Source organism: Dipodomys ordii, unplaced genomic scaffold, assembly GCF_000151885.1.
Source record: "Dipodomys ordii isolate 6190 unplaced genomic scaffold, Dord_2.0 Scaffold11, whole genome shotgun sequence".
NCBI classification, from domain to species: Eukaryota; Metazoa; Chordata; class Mammalia; order Rodentia; family Heteromyidae; genus Dipodomys; species Dipodomys ordii.
The window spans coordinates 14,859,859-14,885,913 of NW_012267227.1; the positions used below are offsets into that span (position 1 = coordinate 14,859,859).

At 45.1% G+C, this 26,055-nt stretch overlaps 1 protein-coding gene across 1 annotated transcript in view; it reads right to left on the reverse strand.

The window, feature by feature from the left end:
- Positions 1-896: 896 nt before the first annotated feature.
- The window catches only part of Sord (sorbitol dehydrogenase), a 32,583-nt gene continuing 7,424 nt past the window's right edge, over positions 897-26,055 (reverse strand). The window contains exons 2-9 of the mRNA XM_013010248.1: positions 21,800-21,833; positions 15,060-15,224; positions 13,067-13,226; positions 9,067-9,185; positions 8,712-8,777; positions 7,235-7,410; positions 3,207-3,328; positions 897-1,959 (exon numbers count right to left, since the gene is read on the reverse strand). Of these exons, the coding sequence (XP_012865702.1) occupies positions 1,794-1,959; positions 3,207-3,328; positions 7,235-7,410; positions 8,712-8,777; positions 9,067-9,185; positions 13,067-13,226; positions 15,060-15,224; positions 21,800-21,833 (1,008 nt within the window). The 3' untranslated portion in view covers positions 897-1,793. The remainder of the gene's footprint in view (positions 1,960-3,206; positions 3,329-7,234; positions 7,411-8,711; positions 8,778-9,066; positions 9,186-13,066; positions 13,227-15,059; positions 15,225-21,799; positions 21,834-26,055) is intronic.

Genomic DNA, 26,055 nt, shown 5'->3' on the forward strand with positions numbered 1-26,055 from the left:
CTGGGAGTGCCGGCTGGGTGGGGTCCTCAGTGTTGACAGAAAGTGAACCAGTGCCTGGTGACAGAGCACACAGAGGCTGCCAGGCCTCCCAAGGTTGGGGAACTCGCGGGGAATTCATATTCTTGTTCCGGGACTGATTCACTGAGTCAGTCAACACTGATTGAGCACCTTGTGGAGGTGGTGGTAGGGAATGCCTGGGCTGGCTTCGAACTGGGATCCTCAGGTCTCAGCCTCCCGAGTAGCTAGCATTAGAGGTGTGAGCCACCAGCGCCCGGCTGTTTGGTGTGTTTTTGAGACAGGGTCTTGCCATGAAGTCCAGGATGTCCTCAAACTTGTCGTTCTCCTGCCTAAGCCCTTCAAGTGCTGGAGTTACAGGTGTGACCACTATTCCTAGCTCTGAACTACTTTTGATCTGCCCATTCACTCTTCATAGTCACACACTGGCATCTGGGACTAGAAAATGGAAGTTATCAGGATCTTGGCTTTGAAGACCAGGCCTCTTAACTGCTAAAGGAACCTTGGCTGTGGAAGGGGATTGAAGAGAAGCAGGTGCCAAGTGTGGTCCTAACTAAATAGAACTAAGAGAAGGAAGGACCAGGTGGGCTGGGCTACATGGCTACTGAGAGTGTGCAGAGACAGACGTCTCCTGACCCTATCCTTCCAGGGGTGAGAGAAAAGCAGTGTATGGCCTTGATCAAATTACTTTGTTACCTGCAAACTATCATAATGAGTTTGGCTTGCTGTGTGGATTGAATGATTTGTGTAGATTTCCAGCAGTTAATGAAAATCCTATTTAGTGCACAATGTATACTCGGTAAAGTCCTGGGATTCTTCCTTCTGTGAGGCAGATAACCTAAGTCCACTCCTCCACAAACGGACACAAACAACAGCTGTAGTCAGATACCAGAAGCAGAGAATTTATTGCCCAAAGCAGTTTGATGAATTTTAGGCACTGGCCATGCTGTTTCCCCATATAAACCCTCTGCCCACATCTGAAGTAAGGAATTAAAGGCTGTAGCCAAGTTCCATCACAGCTACTATATCCTCATTCTTGATTATTAATCTCAAAAATCACCAAGGGTGTGATTGGCCTTTTAAAATGTTATACAGGAAAAAAGTAACAACCCAAGATTAAAATAGGGTAAGTTTAGAGATACCCTTCCAAAAGACAGGAAGATACCAAGAGCCTCAACTGCAGTGATCAGAGGGACCATTTTTCTTCCACTTACAATGACCAGAATTGAATAGAATTGTCTAATAACTGAGGGAGCCTAGGAGGGGTTAGGGTGGGGATATAAAATCCTCAGGTAGTTGACCAAGCTCTTTTGGGCTAGTCAGGAAGCATTGAAGGTCTCCAGGTTGACTAGCAATAGAGGCCATGCTTCAGGTAGAGTGGGGGGTGGGAGAAAGATGGTTAGACACTTTGCAAGGCATTCAGCCTCAGGGCTGCCCATTCCCTGGCAGTCCCCGTGGTACCAGAAACACAAGGGCAGAATTTCTGTCCCCACCCAAAGAAGAGAAGAAGGGCAGCTCCTAACCCTCGGCTGCCAGACATTGCTCTGTGTGCAGGACTTGGCTTAGCACAAGCAGGTCATTCTGGGTACAAGGTCTCCAAACGCTACCTATTTGCATTTTCAAGGCACACTAACTCCTCTGTAAGGCTCTGTGCTTAATGAATTACATTAATTATTCTTGTCATTCAGAAAAAAAAAGTTTGTCACGAGGCCCACCCTGCTCAGCTAGTTAGCCCTGAGATGCTGAAAGGGTAGGAAGAGGGTACCGCCCAGTTCACATCAGGGATCCTGGTCATTAGGGTCACACTTGATCATGACTTTCAGCCCTACTCCCTGTTTGGATGTTTCAAAGGCCTCCATGGCTTTCTCCAGAGGAAACCTATGTGTGACTAAGGGCTTCACGTTTATAGTCTTGGATGCAAGCATTGAAATTGCCATTGGCCACCTGGAAGAGATCACAAGCATTATACTGAAACTTCAGGAAGAGACAGGTCCCCGGAAAGTACCGAGCACCAAAACACCTTGACCACATTGATTTCTAGCACTGTGCTTCTCTAAGGCAAATTTTATAGACTGTTGCTTGAGGAAAGCACCTAATCGCTCGCAGGTGTAGGAACCATTTCTAATTGTCCCGTGGCCCATACCCCATCCCTTCATTTTACAAGGTTTATCATGAAGCATAGGATTGCATTGGCATGAAGATATACAGTGTATCCTACAGAAGCCTCTGTGAAAAAGGCAGTTAGGATAATCCAGTCACATCCACTAGCAGCTCAGCTTGGCAAAGTTTACTAGAAAACAGATGCTCTATTGAGGAACTGGACTTACAGACCCTTAAGCTGGGAAAGATGTCCCAGATCGAGGGCTCTAGAAGATAAAAAAGTAGTGTATAGGATGTGGGTGGGATAAATAAGACTCTGTTCTCCAAAATGGAACCTGGGATTCACAAGTGTGAGCCAACGGACTTGATTTCTTGGGCTTGTCCTCCTTCTCCTTTATTATTATTATTTTATTTATTTATTTTTTATTTTTTGTTGGTTGTGAGCATGAACTCTGGGCCTGGACGCTGTCCCTCAGCTCTTCAGTTCAAGGCGAGCACGCTCTACCACTTGAGTCACAGTTCCACTTCTGGCTTTTTTCTGATTATGTGGTGCTGAGGAATGGAACCCAGGGCCTCATGCATGCAAGCAAGGCAAGCGCTCTACTACTGAGCCACCTTCACAGCGCTCTTCTTTAAATTTTAAATTGAATTTATTTAGCTAGCCCTGGGGCTTGACCTCAAGGCTAGTACTTTACTAGTTGAGCCACAGCTTCACTACTGGCTTTTTGGCACTTATTTGGAGATAAGTGTCTCACAGACTTTTCTGTCTAGGCTGACTTTGAACTGTGATCCTCAGATCTCAGCCTTCTGAGTAGCTAAGATTACAGGTGTGAGCCACCAGTGGAGGGGACCTGGGTAACAGCAGCAAACAGCCAGTAGTGCATGCCTCAAATTTCCCCTCCCTGTCTCTCCATCAGGGAAAGAAGTACATGTTCTCTCTTTGGAGCACTATCATATCACATGGCTGTCAGTGTGGCCAGGGAGTGCCCCTCATGAATAAACAGGCAGAGACTCATAGTCTCAGAGGCTGGGTGGGCCTGCCCTGAACTGACTGGCGGCTGGCCACCCCGGCTCACCCACAGCATACTCACGTGTTGCAGTATCGAAATACACCCTTGATGTCCACCTCCCGGGCGGCTGCATGCACTAGGGGTACAGACACCATCTCAGCACCCATTCCCACAAGCACCAGGGTTCCACCAGAGATAGTGGCCTGCAGAAGAATCATAAAAGCAAGAAGACCCAGTTGAAAAGAAAACATAGATTTTCACTGAGACCTGCAATGTCACACAGATGTCTTCTGCCTGCATCTGGCGTGCGTGCAAAAAGTTTGAGAGGGGTTGATTCTCATTCTATTCCTGAAATCTTCAACATGCCTATCAAACTTGTCAGAGCAACATAGTAAACATCAGCTTTGTAGGTCCTGAAACAACATATTTGACCAATGGAGAAGAACCAGGTACATCTTTCAGAGCCTTAAAAATTCAGTACCACAGGGCTGGAGGTATGGCTCAAAAGATGAGTACCTGCCTAGCAAGCCTGAGGCCTTGAATTTAAAACATTAGTACCACAAAAATAAATAAGTAAATAACCTCAATAGTAGATATTGACATAAGCCACTTCCATATCCTGGCACGACTTCAACAGCCACCTTCTGAGCTCACCAGCAGGGAAAAAACTGCACCCAAACAGCTGGGCTCCTGGAATTCTGTAGTTGTAAAAATAACTTCCTGGCTGGGCACTGTGGCTCATGTCTGTAATCCTAGCTACTCAGAAGGCTGAGATCTGAGGATTGCAGTTCCAAACCAGCCTAGGCAGGAAAGTCCCTCAATTAACCACCAGAAATCCAGAAGTGGCTCAGTGGCTCAAAGTGGTAGAGGGCTAGCCTCGAATGCAAAATCGCCCTGGCCCTGCCTTCAAGCCCCACGACCAACAACCAAAAGAGTAGAGCTGGCTGGAAAGATGGCTCAGTGGTAGAGTGCTTGTCTAGCATGCATGAAGCCCTGGGTTCGATTCCTCAGTACCAAGGAAGGAGAAAAAAAAAAAGCTAAAAGTGGTGCTGAGGTTCGAGTGGTAGAGTGCTAGTCTTATTTTTTATTTTTTTTTAGGGTCCGGTTGTGGGGCCTGAACTCTGGGACTGGGCACTGTCCCTCAGCTCTTCAGCTCAAGGCTAGCACTCTACCACTTGAGCCATAGCACCACTTATGGCCTTTTCTGTGTATTTGGTGCTGAGGAATCGAACCCAGGGCCTCATGCCCACCTTCCCAGCCCTAGAGTGCTAGTCTTGAGCCAAAGACAGTGCCCAGGCCCTGAGTTCAAGCACTAGGACTAGGGGAAAAAAGGGTAGAGCTATAAAAAAGATAAGTGACACAGACCCATTCTCAATGACGTATGGAGAGGGTTTTGCAGTGCTAGGAGCCAGAGGCAGAGCCTAGGTCTAGAGCCAAGTAGGGGTGACTCCCGCTGTTGAGCTGCGGGACCCGGGGATTGCCTCTAGGCTAGTCTGTGGTGTGTAACAGTCATAGTAGTTGGACTCGGAGTTTGGCTGTTTTATTTTTGCTGATGTGCAGTCACAGATATTGCTGTCCTTTTGGGTAAATGGGAGAGAAGGGTCAAAGTTGTGAGTTGAGCTAAAGAAAACTTTTTTTTGTACTGGTACTAGGGGTTTAACAGGCTTTTTTGCTCAAGGTTGATACTTTGCCACTTGAATCACAGCTCTATTTCAGGTTTATTGATGGCTAATTGGAGATAAGAGTCTCAAAGACTTCCATGCCTAGTCTGGCTTTGAACCACAATCCTCAGATCTCAGCTCTGAGTAGCAATGATGACAGGCATGAACCTGTCTATCAGCCTAGTGCATAGAAAACTCGTGACTCACCCACAGTCAGCCATGCCAAACTGCCAGGAGTTTTAACAGCTTTTGACCACATGCCCAGCATTGCTCAAGACTATCTGACCACTGTGAGTGTGACTAGTACACCAAGGAGGTGATCAATCCTCTATGCCGAGGAGCATCTCACAAACAGCATCCATTGAGCATGGGGCAGAAACAAGATGCTCAGATATGTGTGTATGTGCTGCTGAAGGCTCCACTTGCTACTCAGGAGAGATGCCATTTCAAGCTGCTGAAGCCCCTGGCTCTCATTCCTCTCCCTGCCCATCTCAGATTGGTCCAGTGGCCTGCCACTGGACTTCTACCATCAACAACTGGAAGAAACATCTGTTCCCAAAGGCACTCATGTCAGAGCAGACGAGCAAAGAAAGATGTGCCCTAAGTCCCTCAGCTGTCCCAGTGTGCCTCTGTACTGGGCAACCACTGACCTGCCATCCGCTTCAGACAGTCGATAAACGATCCCTGCTGCTATTGCCCTCAAGATGCCTAATACCTAGTACTTGCATTCAGCAAGTACCTAAGGTGTAGTAGACCTATCACGCATGGACCCATCATCCCTTCTGAGTTTTTGGTTTCGTCTTGCCCCTTCCCACACAGCAACTGGTCTATGACATTAGAGCAAAGGGCTGGCTGACTCCAGATGAAACTCAGGACAGGGCTAAGTGACACCTGCTGGTCCCTGGGGCTACTCCCTGTGTTCCCAAAGCCACCAGGAATCTTGATAGGAGGAGGACTAGGCAGCTGTACCAGGCTCGAGGATGTGCCACCACCAGAGGGGTTAGCCTGATCAATACTTTTCACACTGCAGTGTCCTATGTGTGGACCGGCTGGAAGCCCGTGCTCCTGTGAGGAAGCAGTCTGGGAGGCAGGCAGTTCCTGGCCAGCTGCCTTCCTTAGCTCAGCTCTTTCCGTGTGATCACAGTTGCTTCCTTTTGTTTCTGGAGCCACGGGAGAGCATTGTGAAAAGCTCAGGCATTGACTATAGCTGATGACTATAAGACTTTATAGAGCTTGAAGCTAGGTCAGCAATGTAACTCTCAATGTGGTGCCTGAGGGGCTGGGAAGGTGGCTCAGTGGTAGAGTGCTTGCCTTGCATGCATTAGGCCCTGGGTTCGATTCCCCAGCACCACATAAGCAGCAAAAGCTGGAAGTGGTACTGTGGCTCAAGTAGTAGAGCACTAGCCTTGAGCTGAAGAGCTCAGGGACAGTGTCTAGGCCTAGAGTTCAGGTACCATGATCGACCAAAAAACAAAACAAAACAGTGTGGTACCTGACTTGTGCAGATTAGACATCGTGCTATAGAAAGCAATGAACACAGGTCCCTCACAATATACAGTAGTTCTGGGAACCTAGAAATTATCCTTTTCCCTCTTTTCCTTGTGCTTTGATCTGTTGATGCAACTCTCCACCCCAACTCCTTGTCCATTTCCCATAAATTGCTGATGGGTGGGACCCCTGATTTACAGTAAATCAGGCATTGGCAGCTTATCCGTTTCTAGTTCTAGGTGACAGCACAATAGGAGACAACTTTGACCCCAAGAAATCACTTCATCTTTGTGATTAACTGAATTGACTTTTGCCCAATAGCAATGGCTCACACATTACAACTTTCCTCAGTAAAATAATCCAGGAATTTCCCACTGGACTAAGGTATGACTTCTGTTCCTCCTGCTAATAGTAAAGCAAATGCTACCATGTCCACATTAGAGATTAAAAAAAAAACAAACCAGAATTTTGAGCTGGGTGCCAATGGCTCACAACTCTAATCCTAGCTATTCAGGAGGCTGAGATCTGATGATTGCAGTTTGAAGCCAGCCCTGGCAGAAAAGTTGTGTGACTCTTTATCTCCAATAAACTACTCAGAAAAGGCCAGAAGTGTTGCTGTGGCTCTAGTGGTAGAATGCTAGTCTTGAACACAGAGAGGCTCAGGGACAATGCTCAGGCCCTGAGTTCAAGCCTAGGACTGAGGGGGAAAAAAAAAACCCCACAAAATTTTGGGAGCAGGATGTATGGCTAATTGTAGACTGACTGTCTGGCAGGCATGAGGCCTTGAGTTCAAACCTCAATACTGTCCAAGAAAAAGAAGACAAACTATGGAGAGTACTGCTTGGGGGAGGGAGGTGTCACACAGCAAATTAGTGGAGAAGCTTGAAAATGAGTCTCCTTACTTCTGCTCTCTTTATTGCCTGAAGCCGCCCCCCAGCTCAGCGCCTGCAGTCCACTCACATAGATCCCCGTCTGGATGGAGGACTCTGCCCCTGTGCACTCGATGGTGACTTCCGGCTTGGACCCCAGAAGTTTTTCCACTTTACTGGCAATTTCCTTAGGACTCTCCTTGTTGATCTGGAGAATGAAATCAGCTCCTACTTCCTTGGCTTTACTCAACCGAGAGGCATTCATATCTAAAGGTAAGCCAAAATTCCTTTTAAACTGAGAAAGGGGATGACTGATAAGGGAAAAACACGTGTATGATCTGATGGCAACAAAGCTGTACTGGAGGTGATGCTGAGCCCGAAGCACTCTGCACCCTCACCCACTGCCACACAGCTTCACAAAGTCCTCTCCTCACAACACACTCACACACACACACCTTTACATCTGCACAAGGCCCTGTGAACACCACAGCTCTTCACAACTACACAGTACTTCCACACATATTTGATCCTGTAGTACATACGGACACAGCGCATACACCCTTACATTTTTACGAATTTATGATGCATGCCACCACTACCATACCACACACACAAACCTTGTTTGCCTCCTAATAGTCAAACAGTCCAAGGGCTGTGTGTCCACACATGAAGGACCATATCCTATTCTCCCCAGCTGCTACCTCTCTCTTCACAACCTCAGTCCTGAGTTACTCATCCCCGGGGGGACTTTTCAACCCTAGAAACCAGGAGAAGAGGTAGAACTCCTTAAGGAACCTAGTGCCCTGACAAGTACCTGTGGTTTGTTCCTTACAGGGTAAGCAAGTGTTGGAGGTTTGCCTCTAGTGTTAGAATGGTGGAACCCCTAAAGACCCAATACAAGAGAATTGGATTCATTAGGGTTACTGCCCATGAAAGGGTTAATGCTGATCTTGCAGAGAGTGAGAGTGATGAGTTTCTCTGGCTTCTTGTCTTAACTTGTGATTTTTCTTTTGTTGTTATTGTTGTTGTTGTTGGTCATGGGGCCTGAACTCTGGGCCCGGGCACTATCTCTCAGCTCTTCAGCTCAAGGCGAGCGCTCTACCACTTGAGCCACAGCGCCACTTCTGGTTTTCTGGTGGTTTAGTGGAAATAAAAGTCTCACAGATTTTTCCTGCCCGGGCTGCCTTTGAACCATGATCCTCAGATCTTAGCCTCCTGAGTGTCTAGGATTACAGGCGTGAGCCACTGGCACCCGGCAAATATTAAAGTAATTGTACAAAGGGGTTGTTCAGTTAACAGATACATGATACCTTCTGCATGTGCTTCTGCCAGCTGCATAGGGCCTTCCCTAAAGGATAAACCAATGGGGCTGCCCAGTCTCTCAGCCTCTGAAACAGTGAGCTAAATAAACCCCTTTCAAGGTACCCACCCTTGGGTATCTTGTTATAGGAACATAAAGTAGACTAATAATGAAAGCAATGGGTCTCACACTCCTGCCCTGAATTCTACTTTATGCAGCAAGTAAGCAAGCAAACAAACAAAAAAACCCACAAACCCAGCTTTCATACCCGTTACCAGGACTTGAGCTGCTCCCATTGCCTTGGCCACAATCAGATTAACCAGTCCAATTGGCCCTACATTAAAAAAAAAAAAAGATGTTTGTAGATTATTCAGTATCAGCTCTTCCTATAGTCCAGTGTCACGGGCATTCATCTGAGGCCTCCAGGGCCCAGAGGAGGCAGCTAACTGAATCCCTTCTGCCGGCAGTGCTGGTACTATCATCTGACCGGCAAAGTGCTGATCATTGAGTTAGATTCTGGAAAGGATCTTAGCATTTGGAGGGGGAGTCACATGGAAGAGGGGTCTCCACATTCCCAATCAGTAAAACCGCAACCATATAACCAAGTGTCCCCCATTTCTTACCAGCTCCACACACCAGGATCTTGTTCCCCAGGGATACTCCACCTCGACGGCAGGCATAGATCCCCACGGAGAGGGGCTCAATCAGGGCCCCTTCCTCAAAGGTGACATTGTCAGGGAGCCTAAAGAGTTACCCAACATGCAGTTAGATCCTCTGGCTTACCTACACTAACAACAGTATATTATTGTAGCATAATTATTACATAATTATTGTAGCATATTATTATTACATAATTATAACATACTTATTACATAATAGTAATAACATTGAGTATTATTTATTTATGGCAAGACAATGTGCTTAGCACTTTACACACATTCACTCATATCCATCTCAGAACACTTCTATAATAGATACCATTATTTCTACTTTTCTGATGAGGAAACTGAGGCTTTGTGGATAAAGGACTTGCCCCAAAGATTCAAAACTATTCAGGTTTTGAATTCGAAGCTAGATACGTCTGCTTCCAGAACACAGGCCACACTCCTCTCATGCAATGATTCTCTTTGGAGACTCACTTCAGAGTTCTCAGTGAACACATTTTATTTGCTGTCAGAAGCATGGTGAGGTAACAGCAGGCATCAATCTGTTGTTTGTCCCCCACTCTATGTTTCAGAGGAGCCACGTCTGGTGACAGCAGTGGCCTGGCTGTCCAGGACTGGTTAAACTGGGAACAGAGCCTGTTCCACTTAGCTCATTCAGTGCTGTGTCACTTTCACCACAGGGTTCTTGGTTTTCACTTCTGAGTTCACTGGCATCTCAACCCCATCCTCAATCCCGCTGATGATGACAGTAAACATTTGCAGTAGGCTTTAGAGGTTAGAGAACTTACTCACCCATTATCTAATTTAATCCTCTGTATAACAGTATTGGGCAGGCAAGACAGGTTTTATTTTTACCTTTATCTTACAGAACAGGAAACTGAAGCTCAATGACATTAAGAGTGGCCCAAGGTTGGAAGGCTAGTTCCAGGCCTTGAACCAAGGTGTCCTAGTTCTGTATCTTCTGCCTGACCCCACATTAGCTGGTTTTTGGTTCTGTGGATAGTATCTCATTTCTGCTAGTTCCTTGCTGTCCAGTATTTACTGAGTGCCCCCCAAGCCTACACGTGATGCAACACAAAAACCTTCAAATTCCCAAAAGAAATACACAGTAGCTAGCCACGTGCATACGTATGCTCATCCCCAAGTCTTGTGGTCCTCCTGTCTCTGTTTCCAATCCTCAACTAAATAAATTCCAAGCCTGTGGTTAGCAGCCTCACTTCTTCCTTGTCCCTCAAGTTTTCTTACATCATCTCCCCCACTGTAGACTCCACAGGCATCAATTCCATGAAAGGGGAAAGAACTGGAAATGAAATAATGAACTTGCCCTCATTCTTTAAAGATTCCTCCCCCCCCCCCCACACATACCACATGCTCTAGACACAATAGCCTGCCACTTCACGTCTGGATTCCCACAGATCTCCAATGGTTCTAAGCCGGTTCCTTCTCTGTCCTTCCTTTGACCTCTTAGAATTACAACAGGCCTGGCACAAGTGGTAAACTGCCTGTCTAGCAGGTACAAGGAACTGAGTGAGTATAAACACCAGTACCCCTCCCCAAAGAACAGCAAGTACCCTTTCCCTTAAAAAAATCCAGTAACATAAGCAATGTACTCATTATCTTGCCCATGTAATTTTAACCCCTCTGTACAGTATTTTCACAAAAAAAAATGTTTCAAAAAAAAATCCAGTAACCCCTGCCCCCCCCCAAAGGAAAAGAACATCAAAGAGAAGTGGAATTGGAGATGGCAGGGTGATGAAGGCTGAGTATCCCCTCAGATACATGAACAGGAGTTCTATAGCTGGTTCCTCTGTCACTGGTCAGGGGTTAGATTCCTGGGTCCTCTCTCTCCACCATTGTCCAGTGGGGGTTCAGAGAGAATGGAGAGGAGAGAGTTCCAGGCTTCTGACTATCCCTGACCATTCATGTTTGTTATGAACACCAGAGAACAAAACAAGTTGTTTTTTATAATATGCCACAGGAAACAGACAAAGGAGGAAAGAATGACCAAGAAGCAAGGAGAAGGAAGCAGGAAGATAGAAGATAGGAGGGTAGGAAAATAAAGAGGTAGTAGTGATGTAGGAATGCATCCTCACAAACAGGTATCAGAAGAGAACTAAGGTCTAGGACTACACGAGTTTCAGGGGCAAGAAGTATCCTCAGAGGGGGCTGGGAAGGTGGCTCAGTGGTAGAGCGCTTGCCTTGCATACCTGAGGCCCTGGGTTCAATTCCTCAGCACCACATAAGCAAAAAGAAAAAAAAAAAAGCCAGAAGTGGCGCTGGGCTCAAGTGGTAGAGCTCTAGCCTTGAGCTGAACAGCTGAGGGACAGTGCCCAGGCCCAGAGTTGAAGCCCCATGACTGGACCAAAAAAAAAAAAAAAAGTATCCTCAGAGAGGAAGGTCAAGGGTTACATAGCCCCCAGAGATCCTTGGGTGCTCTGCTCTCCCAGAGCACTGCCAACCAGTATACACCCCTACACCAATCCCTACACACAAGCTACAGCTATCTCAATTGCCAGTGCCAGGCCTCCCTCTCAGATCTAATCTGTACCTCCATTGCTGGATGACAAGACCATGGCTGACTCAGCTTGGCACCATTTATCTATGCGCACCAGGTCTGTGCCAGCTTCATATGGAGTACTTGGTACACGTTTCTTATTGAATCTCATCCGCTGTTCTGTGACAGAGGTGCCAATATTATGTCCACTTCACAGGCAAGGATACTGAAGTCACAAAACTTAAGGCATTCCTTCAAGGATACACAGTATGTGATGGAGATGAATAATTGACCTTGAACTTTACCACTGTGTTCTTCTGCCTTCCATGAAAATAGTTTATGTCTGTGTCTTTGTGACTTCAACTCAGGATCTGGGCACTGTCCCTTAGTAGAGCCATAGCTCTATTTCCAGCTTTTTTTTTTTAAAGTTGGTTAACTGGAGGTAAGCATCTCATGCTTGGGCTGGCTTAGAACTAGGGTCCTCAGATCTCACCTTCCTGAGTAGCTAGGATTAACTGTCAAAGCCACCAGCACCTGGCTTATTGTTTGTATCTTGACTTGGACAGATTCCAAAAAAGATGGGTTGATTCAGCAACCACCTACTGGAAGGAGGAATTGGCCCACAAAACTGCTTTCCTCCAGAGCAGGCTCAGGTGTTGACTTAAACTCACACAAGGTCTCTGGTCTGTTGATTATTTCCAAGACTTCTAGTGGGCACCCCATAAAAGTTATCAGACTGCCCCTGTGACTGGCTCCCATACCAGCTAAGAGTCATCCCTGGGACCAGGTTGGGGTGGAAGGAAAATTTGAGTCAGGTCAGCAGGGAGCCACACACTAATACCACAGAGCTCCATTGTGTGGCATCTCTCAGTCACAGCTTCTCAGCCCAGGGCCATTTCAGATAAGAGGTGGACCCCTGTCCTGGATCTGCTCTGTGTCTGGATCCTTTAGCCCTTGGATGAAACTGCAACAATAGTGTACACCTTGTGATTATACGGCATGCAAAGCACCTATTGTATTATACAAAGGCAGGTCTGTAGTAATTGTCTAATTTAGTCTCCTGGTGATTAAGTGAAACTGCAGCAGAAGAAGGTTCAATCATGTCCTTAAAGTCACTGAAAAGGCAAGAGTGGATTCAGCACACCAAGACTCATACCATGGCAGGACACTACAACTTTCTGGGGACAATAGTGGAAACCAAAATGGAACCATGCGTTCTCTCTAGGATGGCTGGAGGGGATGAGAGATCTTGGCACCAATTTTGTATTCTTCTAGATTAAAATCTACCACTGAGTCAATCTAGCCACATCAGGCTACCCTCCCTCTGTGCCACCAAGATGGGCGGGCCCACTAAGGGTGTGCTTCATGTGCATGAACTGAAAATGATGAAATCACTGGGACATAGAAGCATCATAGAACAACCAAGAGGAGAGAGGTCCCAGCAGCTGGAATGTGAATACTAACTTGTAGCAGAAGTCAGCATTATGCTTGTAGAATCGGGACAGATTTCCATCGTCAGGGGGAGTGGCACAAAAGAAAATGGATGGGGTCAGATTATACCGCCCGATCTTGCAGAAATAATCATTTTCTCGGGGAGACCCAGGCTCAATGGCAACACGATCACCTGGAAAGGAAAACCAAAATGGACTGCTGTGTTTGGCAAAGGAAGCAGAGCTTTTTTCTTAAAAAAAAAAAAAAAATCTAGGGTCTGGGAGTGTAACTTAGTGGTGGAGTGCTTGCCTGGTGTGCATGAAGCCCTGGGTTCAATTCCTTAGTACCACATAAACAGAAAAAGCCAGAAGTGGTGCTGTGGCTCAAGACTTGAGCAAAAGAAGCTCAGGGACAGTGCCCAGGCCCAGAGTTCAAGCCCCAGGATGAAAAACAGAAAAACAAAAACACTATCCCTCCCTTCCCTTCCCTCTCCCCAGTACTGGGAATGGTGCCCAAGGTCTTATGTTATTAAACAGGCACACTAGCACTTGAGCCCTCTGGCCTTTTTTTTTTTTTTTCCTTTAAGCAGGCGCTACACTGCTTGAAGCACAGCACCACTTCTAGCAGTTCTAGTTTTCTAGCGGTTAATTTGAAATAAGAGTCTCATGGGCTTTCCTGCCCAGGCTGGCTTTGAACTATGGTCCTCAAATCTTAGCCTCCTGAGTAGCTAGGATTACAGGCATGAGCCGCTGGCACCCTGCCTGCCTCCATCTCCTAAATTGGGATTAAGGCATGTGCCACACGTAGCTTTTTTTTTTTAAATACTGGTCCTGGGGCTTGAACTCAAGGTCTTGGTACAGTCCCTGAGCTTTTTTGCTCAAGGCTAACGCCCTACTACTTGAGCTTCTTTCTTTTTGGTGATTAAATGGAGATTAAGTCTCAAGGACTGTCTGGCTGTGGCTGACTTTGAACCTTGATCCTCAGATCTTAGCCTCCTGAGTAGCTAGGATTACAGGTGTGAGCCACTGGTGCCCAGGATTGAATTCATGATACTAAGCATTTATTAGAACTTACATTTAGATAACCCAGTATTTGGAGACATGGTCTCACAAGTAAGACTCAATCGTAAGTGGTTATTGGACGATAGGAACTTTTGGCTCTGGAACAACCCTGTGACAGCACAGATGCTTTTCCAATGATCACTAATGATGGCTGGATCCTAGAGTTAAAATCTTAAGTGTAACCAACCCCTCTGTACAGTATCTTTACAATTAAAAGAATCCATCAAAAAAAAATCTTAAGTGAGATATGTGCTTAATGTCTTTTGAGCTAATGTGGCTTGGGGCTCTTGAGTTATGACTAACACAAGATTGCATCGCTCCTGCTACCCTCCCTCTTCTTTCAAGTTAGCTGACATCCTCTGTCCAGGCCTGAACAGGCCTCTCTTGTTAACAAAGTAAAACTAGCCCACAGCTAGCTATGCCGAGGCAGCTGGGCTGTAATTCATGGGGTCAGGGATAACTGCCCAAAGCTGAGGATTCTTCCCTCTGGAAAATAAATTAAGCCGATCTAGGGGGAAATACAGCCATTTGCCCAGACTCCAATAAGAATGGAGGATTGCATTTAAGGCCTTAGTTCCTAGCCAGTTGAGGCATTTTGTGGCTCCTGTTCATATTGAAAACTGTATTTAAGGCAATGCCTCTTCTCCAGTTGAGGCAGCTACATTTCTCTACCGCTTAATCTCCAGGCAGTGGAGATAAAGTTCCTCATTAAAGGAACTAAAGCCTAGATAAGACTTGCCAACACTCCTAGCATTCTTTTCCTCTGCCCTTAACACCACCTGTGACTTAGTACTTGTCTGTCCCATCTGTGTCCCCTGTGGATGGTCAGATGAATACAAGTAGGGGCCAGCACCATTGTATTCATTGTTGTACACCAGTGTTTAACAGGGCCTGGTCCAGGGAGAGCATCTACAAACACTTAGGTGAAATGATTACCTATGCCTTAACTGAAGGACCTTGCTGACCTGGTTTGAGGTGCTTCACCGATGATCCCACTTTTATGACTGTTCCTGCAGCTTCATGCCCCAGCACCATTGGCTTTTTCACAATGAAATCCCCGATTCGACCATGCTGCCAGTAGTGGACATCTGAGCCGCAAATTCCAACGGAGTGCATCTTCAACAATACCTCTGATGGAGACAGGAAAGGGGGAAACTAGTAAGGGAAGGAGCCACATTGCTGTCACTGAAGAAGGCCCAGCGATTTCCCTCTGGAAATCTCAAGGTCAAATTCAGACCATAGAGTAAAAACAAGTTAAGAGTATTAAGGCAGAACTGCTTCCTTAACCAGTGATGGGTAGGTAATTTTATGTGTCAATTTGATCAGGCTGTGCTGAACAGTTAGTTTAGGCAAGTGCCAGTGTAGATGTTGTTTTGAAGCCATTTTTTAAGGTATGATTAGCAGTTAAGTCAGTACATTTGTGTGTGTGTGTGTGAGAGAGAGAGAGAGAGGGAGAGAGAGAGAGAGAGTTATTCAGATTTGAACTCAGAGCCTTGTGCTTGCTAGGTAAGCACTCTACTACTTTAGCCACCCCTGTTTAGTTTAATTTCTCTGGTAAGGCTTGGCAATTTTTGCCTGAGGCCACCCTTAGACTACAGTGAATAGGAGCCAAGACTCCTAGCTGGCTTTTTGAGATAGAGTCTCTATTTTTTTGCCCAGGCTGGCCACAAACAGCAATCTTTTCATTTCCATTTCCCTCATAGGTAGTATCCACTACCACACTTGGCTAAATCAGATTTTGAGACCAGATTATTCTGTATAAAATAAATGAACAAGATCCAATCAGGTGAAGGCTTAAAAGGAAAGAGAGAGATTTCTGGAAAGATGGGATTGATTCTTCCTGCTGCTCTGGCATGCAAACCTCAAACCTTACAATCTCCCATAATCATAGGAGCCAATTGCTTAAAATAAACTTCCCTTCTCTCCGTTTCCCCTGCCTGTCTCTGTGTATGCACATACATGTACATACACACAGATCTTATTTGTTCTTTTTGTCTGAAGAGTTCTAGCCAGTCATGGTGTAAAGGAAATATTAGGAGGAAGCAATATACCAACCATTTAGGCAAACAAACAGTACTTTAAGAGATAACTGTTTCCAGAAAATTACTACACTGTACCTGATTCATGAGAACAAATGTGGCACTTTTGTTGCCAACATATGCTGAGTAACAGGCCAATTTCTTCGTGCTTTTTTTTTCTATAAAGAAAATTCCTCCACTAGCTTTTTGGTATGCCAGTGGTACTATATAGACATACATGATATATGATCAATGGTGGATTTTTTTCTTTTCACTTAATCTTCAAGTTTTGAATCAATGAATGAGTATACTATTATATACCAACTATGACCAATTAAGCTTGTGTTAGGTAATACTATGAAGTCATGTATTTAATCATATTGGTGTTTCTTTGTTGTAGATACTATGTTATTTACTATTCAAATTGGCATATCTATACTTAGTTATTATATTTTGATATTAACATCCTGAGTCATTTAAAGTACACCAGAGTGGTCTCCAGTGACTGCTATCCTCTGGCCACGTAGCATTCTTGGTGGCATGGATTTTTTCCTTTTGGGGAAATGTGTCCAGATCCCTCAAATAGAGTTGGTGTTTGAAGGCTACTACCTCAACTGAAGATCTGTATTTGAGTTGGACAGAACTACATTACAAATGTTGGCATCATTTAAGCAGCCATCCCTCTGCTTCAACTGGGTAACCTGCCAACTCTACACCTGACCCTTCTCAGCAACCACAGTTCTTAATTACTTGCCTTAGTTTCCCACTACTTAAGGTGATGGAGTGTGGGATGTAGCTCAGTGTAGAACACACACTTAGCATGCCAGCAAATCTGAATTCAGCCACCATCACAATAAGAAAAGGTGGTTTTCCAACAAGAAGTTCTTCAAAAATCTCTGGTGGACCTATGACCAGGACCTATGGTCCATTCCCTGTGTTTCCATCATTGTTCAGTGGAGAGAGCCTGGATGAGTGCTACCATGGAATACATTAAAGGCAGTAGAATGTCACTTCTATAACAGCATTTCATGAGCTGGGCACCTGTCTTACTAGGTCAGAAGTGGACATGTGGCTCAAGTGATAAGAGTGCCAGTCAAGTTGGAAAAAGCAAAGTGAACAAATGAGACTCTTTGTCTATAACCTTTATCCTCTGAGTCAATTTAGCAGGATATAAATCCTTGTATCACAGTTTCTTTGCACAGATAGACTTCTGTGTTGCAGCTTCACTGTCAAATTCCATTGATTGAAGACCTTGTCTCAAAATTAAAAATGATAACTGACTTTCCTTTTTCTTGTATAACTTTTTTTTTCTTTTTTTGGGGGGGAGGGGGATCTGGTCGTGGGAACTGGCCTGGGCACTGTCCCTCAGCTCTTCAGCTCAAGGCTAGCACTCTGCCACTTGAGCCACAGCGACACTTCTGGCTTTTTTCTTTTTGCTTATGTGGTGCTGAGGAATCGAACCCAGGGCCTCAGGCATACAAGGCAAGCACTCTACCACTGAACCACCTTCCCAGCCCCTCTGTGAGACTCTTATCTCCAATAAACCACTCAGAAAACCAGAAGTGGCGTTGTGGCTCAAGCGGTAGAGTGCTCGCCTTGAGCTGAAGAGCACAGGGACAGCACCCAGGCCCAGAGTTCAGGCCCCATGACCGACAAAAAAAAAAAAAAGGAAATAAGCTGGGCACCGGTGGCTCACGCCTGTAATCCTAGCTACTCAGGAGGCTGAGATCTAAGGATCACGGTTCAAAGCCAGCCTGGGCAGGAAAGTCTGTGAGACTCTTATCTCCAATAAACTACTAGAAAACCAGAAGTGGCGCTGTAGCTCAAGCGGTAGAGTGCTGGCCTTGAGCTGAAGAGCACAGGGACAGCGCCCAGGCCCAGGGTTCAAGCCCCATGACTGACAAAAAAAAAAAAAAAAAGAAGAAGGAGGAAATAGATGTATTCAGGTAATTTTATTATAGGCCAAAAGTAAAGAAGAAAACAGTGTCTGCTGTTTTATAAATGGAAAAATAGGAAAGAAAATTAATGTAGCAGCAGCTGTATGAACACTACATGCCCTAAACCATTTAGTGTTCTGATGATACTTTTAGTTAGTTATTATCTTATTTTCAAGATCCTCATCCTACCACATAAAAGAGTCTGGGCTTTTAGCCCCAAACCAACATGCCCTGTCTTGTTTCATTTTATGACTATATCTCTGACTCTTCTTTATGCTAAAAAACTGTGAGAAAATGTTCATTAAACAAACCTTATTCTAGGAAAGCTATTCAATATGGAGATTGATGAATTGTACAGTAGATGGTCTCCAGGTAACACTTAACTGGAAACAGATGCATACTTCAGATTTCAACTTATTTTTTGAGAACCAATTTATTTGTCTCTAGAACTTCTGTCTTGATTCAGCAAAAATTACTTGCAGGAATCTCAACTGAATTTTTTTTCAGTCATAGGGCTTGAACTCAGGGCCTGGGCACTGTCCCTGAGCATCTTTAGTTCAAGGCTAGCACTCCAACACTTGAGCCACAGTGCCACTTCTGTTTTTTTTTTGGTGATATGGTACTGAGGAATCAAACTCAGGGCTTCATGCATGCTAAGTGAGCATTCTACCACTAAGCCAAATTTCCAGCCCTCTCAACTGATTTTATGGAACAAGTTATATAGTTAAGAAAATCAAGCAGGGCTAGAGATATAGTTCAGTGGTAGACCTCTAATTCATGATAAACCTTGGGTTCCTCAGTACTGGAAAAAAAAAGAGAGAGGAAAGGATGCTGGGAACGTGGCTCAGTGGTAGAGTGTTTGCCTAGTATGCATGAAGCCCTGGGTTCAATTCCTCAGTACCACATAAACAGAAAAAGCTCAAAGTGGCACTGTGGCTCAAGTGGTAGAGTGCTAGCTTTGAGCAAAAAGAAGCTCAGGGTCAGTGCCCAGGTCCTGAGTTCAAGCCCCAGGACTGGCAAAAAAGAAAAAAAAAAGAGAGGAAAGGAACAGTAAACAGACTCAGGAGGCCTGGAATAGCGATTAAAATAGGGATAGTATGTGAACAGATTTGAAATACATTCAAGCTAGATATTAAAAACAGAATAATTTCAATGAAAACTGCTGATTGATAAAGTTATAGAGGAAGGAATAAAGAAACAAGGTCTGTTGGGAATAGGTATAAGTGGGAGGGGTTGGGCTAATGAGGGTAAATGAGCCTGAATAAAAATTTTAAAATAAAAAGATATAGATTTATTTAAAGCAGTCAGATATCAACTGGCATTTCCCTTCCAAGGGAATCTGCCTCAGAATTTTCTTTCCAGTTACCAGTGTATAGCCAAGAGGTGAAATCAAACTTGCTAGAGAATGATAACTGACATATAATTTTCTCCCTCCCAATTCAAGCATGACAAGACAAGCAAAGGAGAGCACAACACTGCAGTCTCAGTAAAGGTGTTCGGGGGTGGGGAGTGGGGGGGGAGGATCCTTTGGAATCCAAGATAGCCTTTGTTTGGCCACCTCTGGGATCAACACCCCTGACTGTTCGGGACACTGAGTTTTCTCCATCAGTCACTCACTTCCCTGAACATGTTGTTTCTGTGAAAAAGTCTTAAATCCTAAGTACACATTGCTTGCCAAACATTGATAAAAAGAGTTGTTGTCTGTGTCTTATCACTTTAAGTCAATAACTCAACTGACCTTTGATTATCAAAGCGGAGGCAGCCTTCAATCTGATGATCTTCTCACAGATGCTCAGGTTGTGGACTGAGGTGTGGCAGGGTGAGGGTGGACATCATCCCAACTCATCAAGGACAAGGAGGGGGACCTGAGTGGCTGAGTTTGAACTGTTCATAGATACTTTGCCAGTTGTCTCCAGCCTCTGGCTGATTCCAACAGACTAGAAGTGGGATTCCAGGGATGGGGGGGATTAGGAACCACCAGCAAGGATCTGCCCTAGCCAGTGGGGTGGTGGTATTGTCCCTAGATACAGACCTGTCACCCACCACTCCAGAAAACCTACATGCATGTCTGCTAGGCCCCATGGGCTCGCCCAGTGACAGGCCTGGAAGTAGTGGAGCCAAGGTGTCAGGGGCCCAGCCCTGGTGTGCTCCTCACCTTCAGTGTTGGTTGATTAGGGCAGGGGGCAAGGCTCCTAGAAAGAAAGTCTTGGGCTGTTCTACTTGTTGGAAACTGGCTGTCCTAGGTTACGCTGTCCTGGTGCCCCCTTTGCTAATTGAAGGATTAAATTCTGGAGACTCACTCTATTTTGATATTTGGATTAGGATTAGGACATGATTTACAAACCCAAATATGATCTTCATTTGTTAGGTCAAATGAGGATAGTTCTGCTGGGCTTGGCGGTACATGACTGTAATCAACACTTAAGAGGCATGGGGCAGCCAGGCACTGGTGGCTCATGCCTGTAATCCTAGCTACTCAGGATGCTGAGATCTGAGGATCACAGTTCAAAGCCAACTCCAGGCAGGAAAGTCTGGGAGACTCTTATCTCCAGTAAACTACTAGGAAACCGGAAGTGGCACTGTGGCTCAAGTGGTAGAGTGCTCACCTTGAACTGAAGAGCTGAGGGACAGCGCCCAGGCCCAGAGTTCAAGCCCCACAACCGACAAAAGAAAAAAGAAAAGAAAAAAAGAGGCATGGGGCACTCAAAAATACCCTATACCCAAAAGAAATAAAATAAAAAAAAGAAGAGGGGGAAAGGAGGAGAGGAAAGGAAAGAATAGGGATACACTTTACATCAAAAACTTAGGGGGCTGGGAATGTGGCTTAGCGGTAGACTGCTTGCCAAGCATGCATGAAGCCCTGGGCTTGATTCCTCAGTACCACATACACAGAAAACTCTGGAAGTGGCACTATGGCTCCAGTGGTAGAATGCTATCCTTGAGCTAAAGAAGCTCAGGAACAGTGTCCTTAGTTCAAACCTCAGGATTGGCAAAACACACACACACACACACACACACAAAACCACACAAAAAACAAAACAACAACAAAAAACATCTGGGACTAGTCAACAGTCTAAAAGAAATTTTCTGATTCTTTTTGTTTTGCGGTGTTAGGGATCAAGTTCAGGCTTTCAACATGTTAAGTAAGTAAGTATATAGAGCTCAGTGTGTCTCAGGCTTACCTAAAAGTCATAATCCTTTTTCCCTAGCAAATGCTGTGACTCCAGGGCCCAGCCCTGGGTCTGTCACTATCTCACAGAGCAGCCCACACAGATGAGTCTTGTGGAGAATGGACTTGGTCCTCAGCCTGAAGCATACTTTGCTTATTTCTTTTTAAATGGAGGTAAAAGAAATAAGAGATTGGAGAAGAGGGTTCAGGGAGCAATATGCTGTGTGTTATGGTTTAGGTATGATGTGTCCTCCAAAAAGGCCCATGTGTTGGGGAGCTTTGTCCTCAGATGGTGGCACTAATTTGAAGGCTCTATCTGGTCCCCAGTTCCTCTGCTTCCTGTCCACCAGGAGGTAAGCACTCTCCTCTTCCACATTCCTGCTGCCATGATTCTTTCTGCCTCACATAGGCCCAAAATTAAGGGAGACAAGGACTATGGACTAAAACATCTGAAAATCATGAGCCAAAATAATTCCTTTCTTCCACTAGTATTTTTGCCGCAGTCACACAGTTACACAAAAGTAATCTCTTCAACTAAACAATATAAAACAAAATAGCAGTTCAGTTTCCTAAGAACCTACCATTTGGGCCTGGTTCAGGAACTGGATAGTTCTCCTAAAAAAATAAAACACAAAAAGTTGGTTAGCATGCACAATAACTTAGCTTTGTAACTAATGAGTATTTCTCATTTTAAAATAATTTTATTGTTGTACAGAGGGGTTGTTATTTCATAAGTCAGATAGTGAGTACATTTTATTTATTTATTTTTTGCAGGTCCTGGGGCTTGGGCTCTGTCCCTGAGCTCCTTTTGCTCAAGGCTAATACTCTACCAGTTGAGCCACAGAGCCACTTTTGGCATTTTCTGTGATTAATTGGAGCTAAGAGTCTCACGGATTTTCCTGCCTGGGCTGGCTTTGAACCATGATCCTCAGATCTTAGCCTTCTGAGTAGCTAGGATTACAGGCGTGAGCTACAGGTGCCTTTTCTTTTTTTTCTTTTTTGGGGGGGGGTCCGGTCATGGGGCCTGAACTCTGGGCCTGGGTGCTGTCCCTCAGCTCTTCAGCTCAAGGCTAGCACTATACCACTTAAGCCACAGTGCCACTTCCGGCTTTTTTCTTTTTTCTTATGTGGTGCTGAGGAATCAATCCCAGGGCCTCAGGCATGCAAGGCAAGCGCTCTACCACCACTGAGCCACCTTCCCAGCCCAGCCTGGCCTTTTCTTTTCCCTTCCTTTCTTCCCCCTCTTTCCCTCTTCCTCTCCCTCTCTCTCTCCTTCCCTCCCTCCTTCCCTCCTTCCTTCCTCCCTCCCTCCCTCCCTCCCTCTCTCTCTCTCTTCTTTCTTCTTTGCTGTCCTGGAGCTTCAATTCAGGGCCTGGGTCCTATCTCTGAGCTTCTCTGTGTTCAAGGCTAGCACTCTACCACTTTAGCTACAGTACCACTTTTGTCTTTTTCTGGCTATGTACTAAGGAATTGAACCCAGGGCTTCATGCATGCTAGGCAGGCACTCTACCACTAAGCTGCTGCTGCTGCTGCTCCTCCTCCTTCTCCTCCCCCTTCTCCTTCTTCTCCACCCCGCTCCTCCTCTTTCTCCTCCCTCTTCTTTTTGGACAATGTCATCCCTCAGTTTTTAGATTCCCCCAGTTTTCCCCTCCATTTTTAAAACTGGGTTTCATTTAATTATTTCCTCATAGAACAAACACAATTCTCAGACAAAGTATGTTGAACAGCCACATGGAAAGGTGTGCTGGAAAACCTGTCCAACTTTTCACCACTGATGAACTGAACAACTGACCCAAACCAAGGCATGCACAATACAAAGCATACACAGAGCCACACTGTCACATGTCTGACGGTGGCATAAAGTTCTGAAGCTGGGCCTGCCTGTGAACTATTAACTGTTCTACAAGCCAAAGTTCAACCCTAGAGAACACTTCAGGTCCAGAAACAGCTGTCAACTTCATCCAACCCACTAGTGCAACTTGCCCAGGACCAAGAAAAAGGCTGTTTAGATGATAATCAGGCAGAAGGGATGTTTGGTCTGCCTCTAGGTCTCCACATCTGCTCTCCTTACCAGATCCTTCCATCCTGACAAAACATGTTCTTACATGCCAATTTGTTTGTTCTAGCCTACTCTTTTTTTAAATTTTTTTATTTTATTTATTTTGTTACCCCCTCCATTGTTTTCCCCCTACCATCCCTTCCCTCCCTACCTTCCCTGAGGTTTTTTTTTTTATTGTGATTAAGTGATTACATAATTTCCCGAATTTCACAGTATTGTGGAATAATGATGCTCATTTAAAGTCACAAGTTCATTCTAACTTTCCTTCTAGCCTACTCTTACAGAGAAAGGACTCAAGGAGTTTCTGGCAGGTGCAGGAGGGCTGTGTGTAATCTGTAGGCAGCTGGGAAAGTATCTGTGCTTCTACTTTCTTGTTCTATCAGAGAATATCTGTTACAAATCTCCCGGATAGTTTTAGGGGTCCTTGTCAATGCACAGAACCTGCATTTTGGCCACTCTCAAAGGTGCAAAAAGCAGTCTGGTCTATTCTGGTGTTCATCACAAATAGAGCAGAATTTGCCTACCAAACTCTTTCTCCCCAATACCAAGATAAGAAGGTCCTGGTGACAGGAGGACCATTGAGTGACCAAATCCAAGTGTTCCTATTACTAGTTTTTTTTTTTTGTTTTTTGTTTTGCCAGTTGTGGGGCCTGAACTCTGGGCTTGGGCGCTGTCCCTGAGCTCTTCAGCTCAAGGCTAGTGCTCTACCACTTGAGCCACAGCACCACTTCTGGCTTTTTTCTTTTTGCTTCTGTGGTGCTGAGGAATCGAACCCAGGGCCTCATGCATGCAAGGCAAGCGCTCTACCACTGAGCCACCTTCCCAGCCCGTATTATTAGTTCTTTGAGGGCACAAGAATCAAAGGAAAATGTAGTGTTTACAATGCCTGCTCTGGGCCAACAGTCCACAGTTTGTAGTTTGTAGATAAAGAGACCCAAGGCTGAGAAGTTACATAACTTGGCTAAGATCATATCATGGATTAACTAGGGCTCAACCCATGTGTGTCTGACTTCCATACTTAGGCTTCCACTGTATCCTAGTACACGCTCACAGTGGACTCTCTTGTCCTTCAGGTGATATAAAGAACTGTCTCAGTCAGGTCAGATTGATAGGTAGGCCCCATACAGAGTAGTCTCAGAGGAGATACTGCTCAAAGCTTCCCTAAATGCTTTTACAGGCAGCCCACAGCATAAAAACACATACTCATGATTTGTGTGTATGCTGGTTCTGGAGCTTGAACTCAAGCAACATGAGTGCTGTGTCTGAGCTTTTGTGCTCCAGTCTAATACTCCACCACTTGAGCCACAGCTCCACTTTTGGCCTTCTGGTGATTAATTGGAGATAGGAGTCTGATAGACATTTTTGCCTGGGTTGGCTTCAAACCAAGATCCTGAGATCTCAGCCTTCTGAGTAGCTAGGCTTAATTACAGGCATGAGCCACGGGTGTCCCCTATCCCCCCAACCCACCCTATGACATTAATAGACAATTCTCCAGATCATTCAAGTGTGGACTTGCCATTTGGGAACATTGGGGCGGTAAGATTCAAGCTCAGAGAAACAGTCCAGGTCCACCAGAAATTACTATTGTACTGTAATCTCTGTTCTTGGACTGTAGGTAAAGCTGCAGTGCTTCTCTGAAACACTAGAGTGTGCTGTGCTGCAGCTTGTTTGTTTTTTTCCTTAGTAAAGACACATCCTTAAGACTTCAGATATTATCCCTGCATAGCAACTTTACTTTTCCCTTCTCTTTCTTGCAGATTCTAATCACACTTAAAACTCAGGTTCAGTTCCTGCCTCCCTTTGTTGCAGGAGAGATGCCAAATGAGGCATTAGACCTTACTGCCATCAACCCTCAAGACTGAGTGTTGTGTTAAAACAAAAGAAAGAAAGAAAGAAAGAAGATTGCTGGGCACTGGTGGCTTACACCTGTAATCCTAGCTACTCAGGAGTTTGAGATTTAAGACTCACAGCTCAAAGTCAGTCTGGGCAGGAAAATATATGAGAGACTCATCTCTAATTAGCCACCAGAAAACTAGAAGTGGAACTGTGGCTTAAAGTGGTAGAGCACTAGCCTTAAGCAAAAGAGCTCAGGGAGGGGGTGGGAAGGTGGCTCAGTGGTAGAGTGCTTGCCTTGTTTGTATGCATGAGGCCCTGGGTTCAATTCCTCAGCACCACATAAGCAGAAAAAGCCGGAAGTAGGGCTGAGTCTCAAGTGGTAGAGCACTAGCCTTGAGCTGAAGAGCTGAGGGACAGTGCCCAGGCCCAGAGTTCAGGCCCCACAACCAGCAAAAAAAAAAAAAAAGGAGCTCAGGGATAGCACCCAGGCCTTGAGTTGAAGCCCTTCAAAAGCCAAATAAAAAGAAAAAAAAAGATCGTCAATCTTAAAATTGTAAACACTATTCTAAGCACCTTGTGAAGCCCACATTGTTTTTTAAAGCCTAGTCACTAAAACCCCTTGCTCTGATTTTGCTTCCTTAGTATGTTGGCTACAATCCTGTTTACTTAATCTCCTTTTCTATCTCAGATTTCAGTGGTAACATGCTTTTTTTTTTTTATCCTTTCTCATTTCTCACAGTTATTTAGGGCTGGAGATGTAGCTGGGTGTAGAATGCTTCCTTATCATGTCCAAAAACGTGAGTTTGACCTCCAGCAACAATACATACCCACATTCACACAATCACATACACAGGCTTCTGGGCTCCTCTGAGATCTCAGACTTCTGTTTGCATCCCTATTCTTCATTCCCAAAGGTTTTAGAGTCTGACACATTCAAGGATT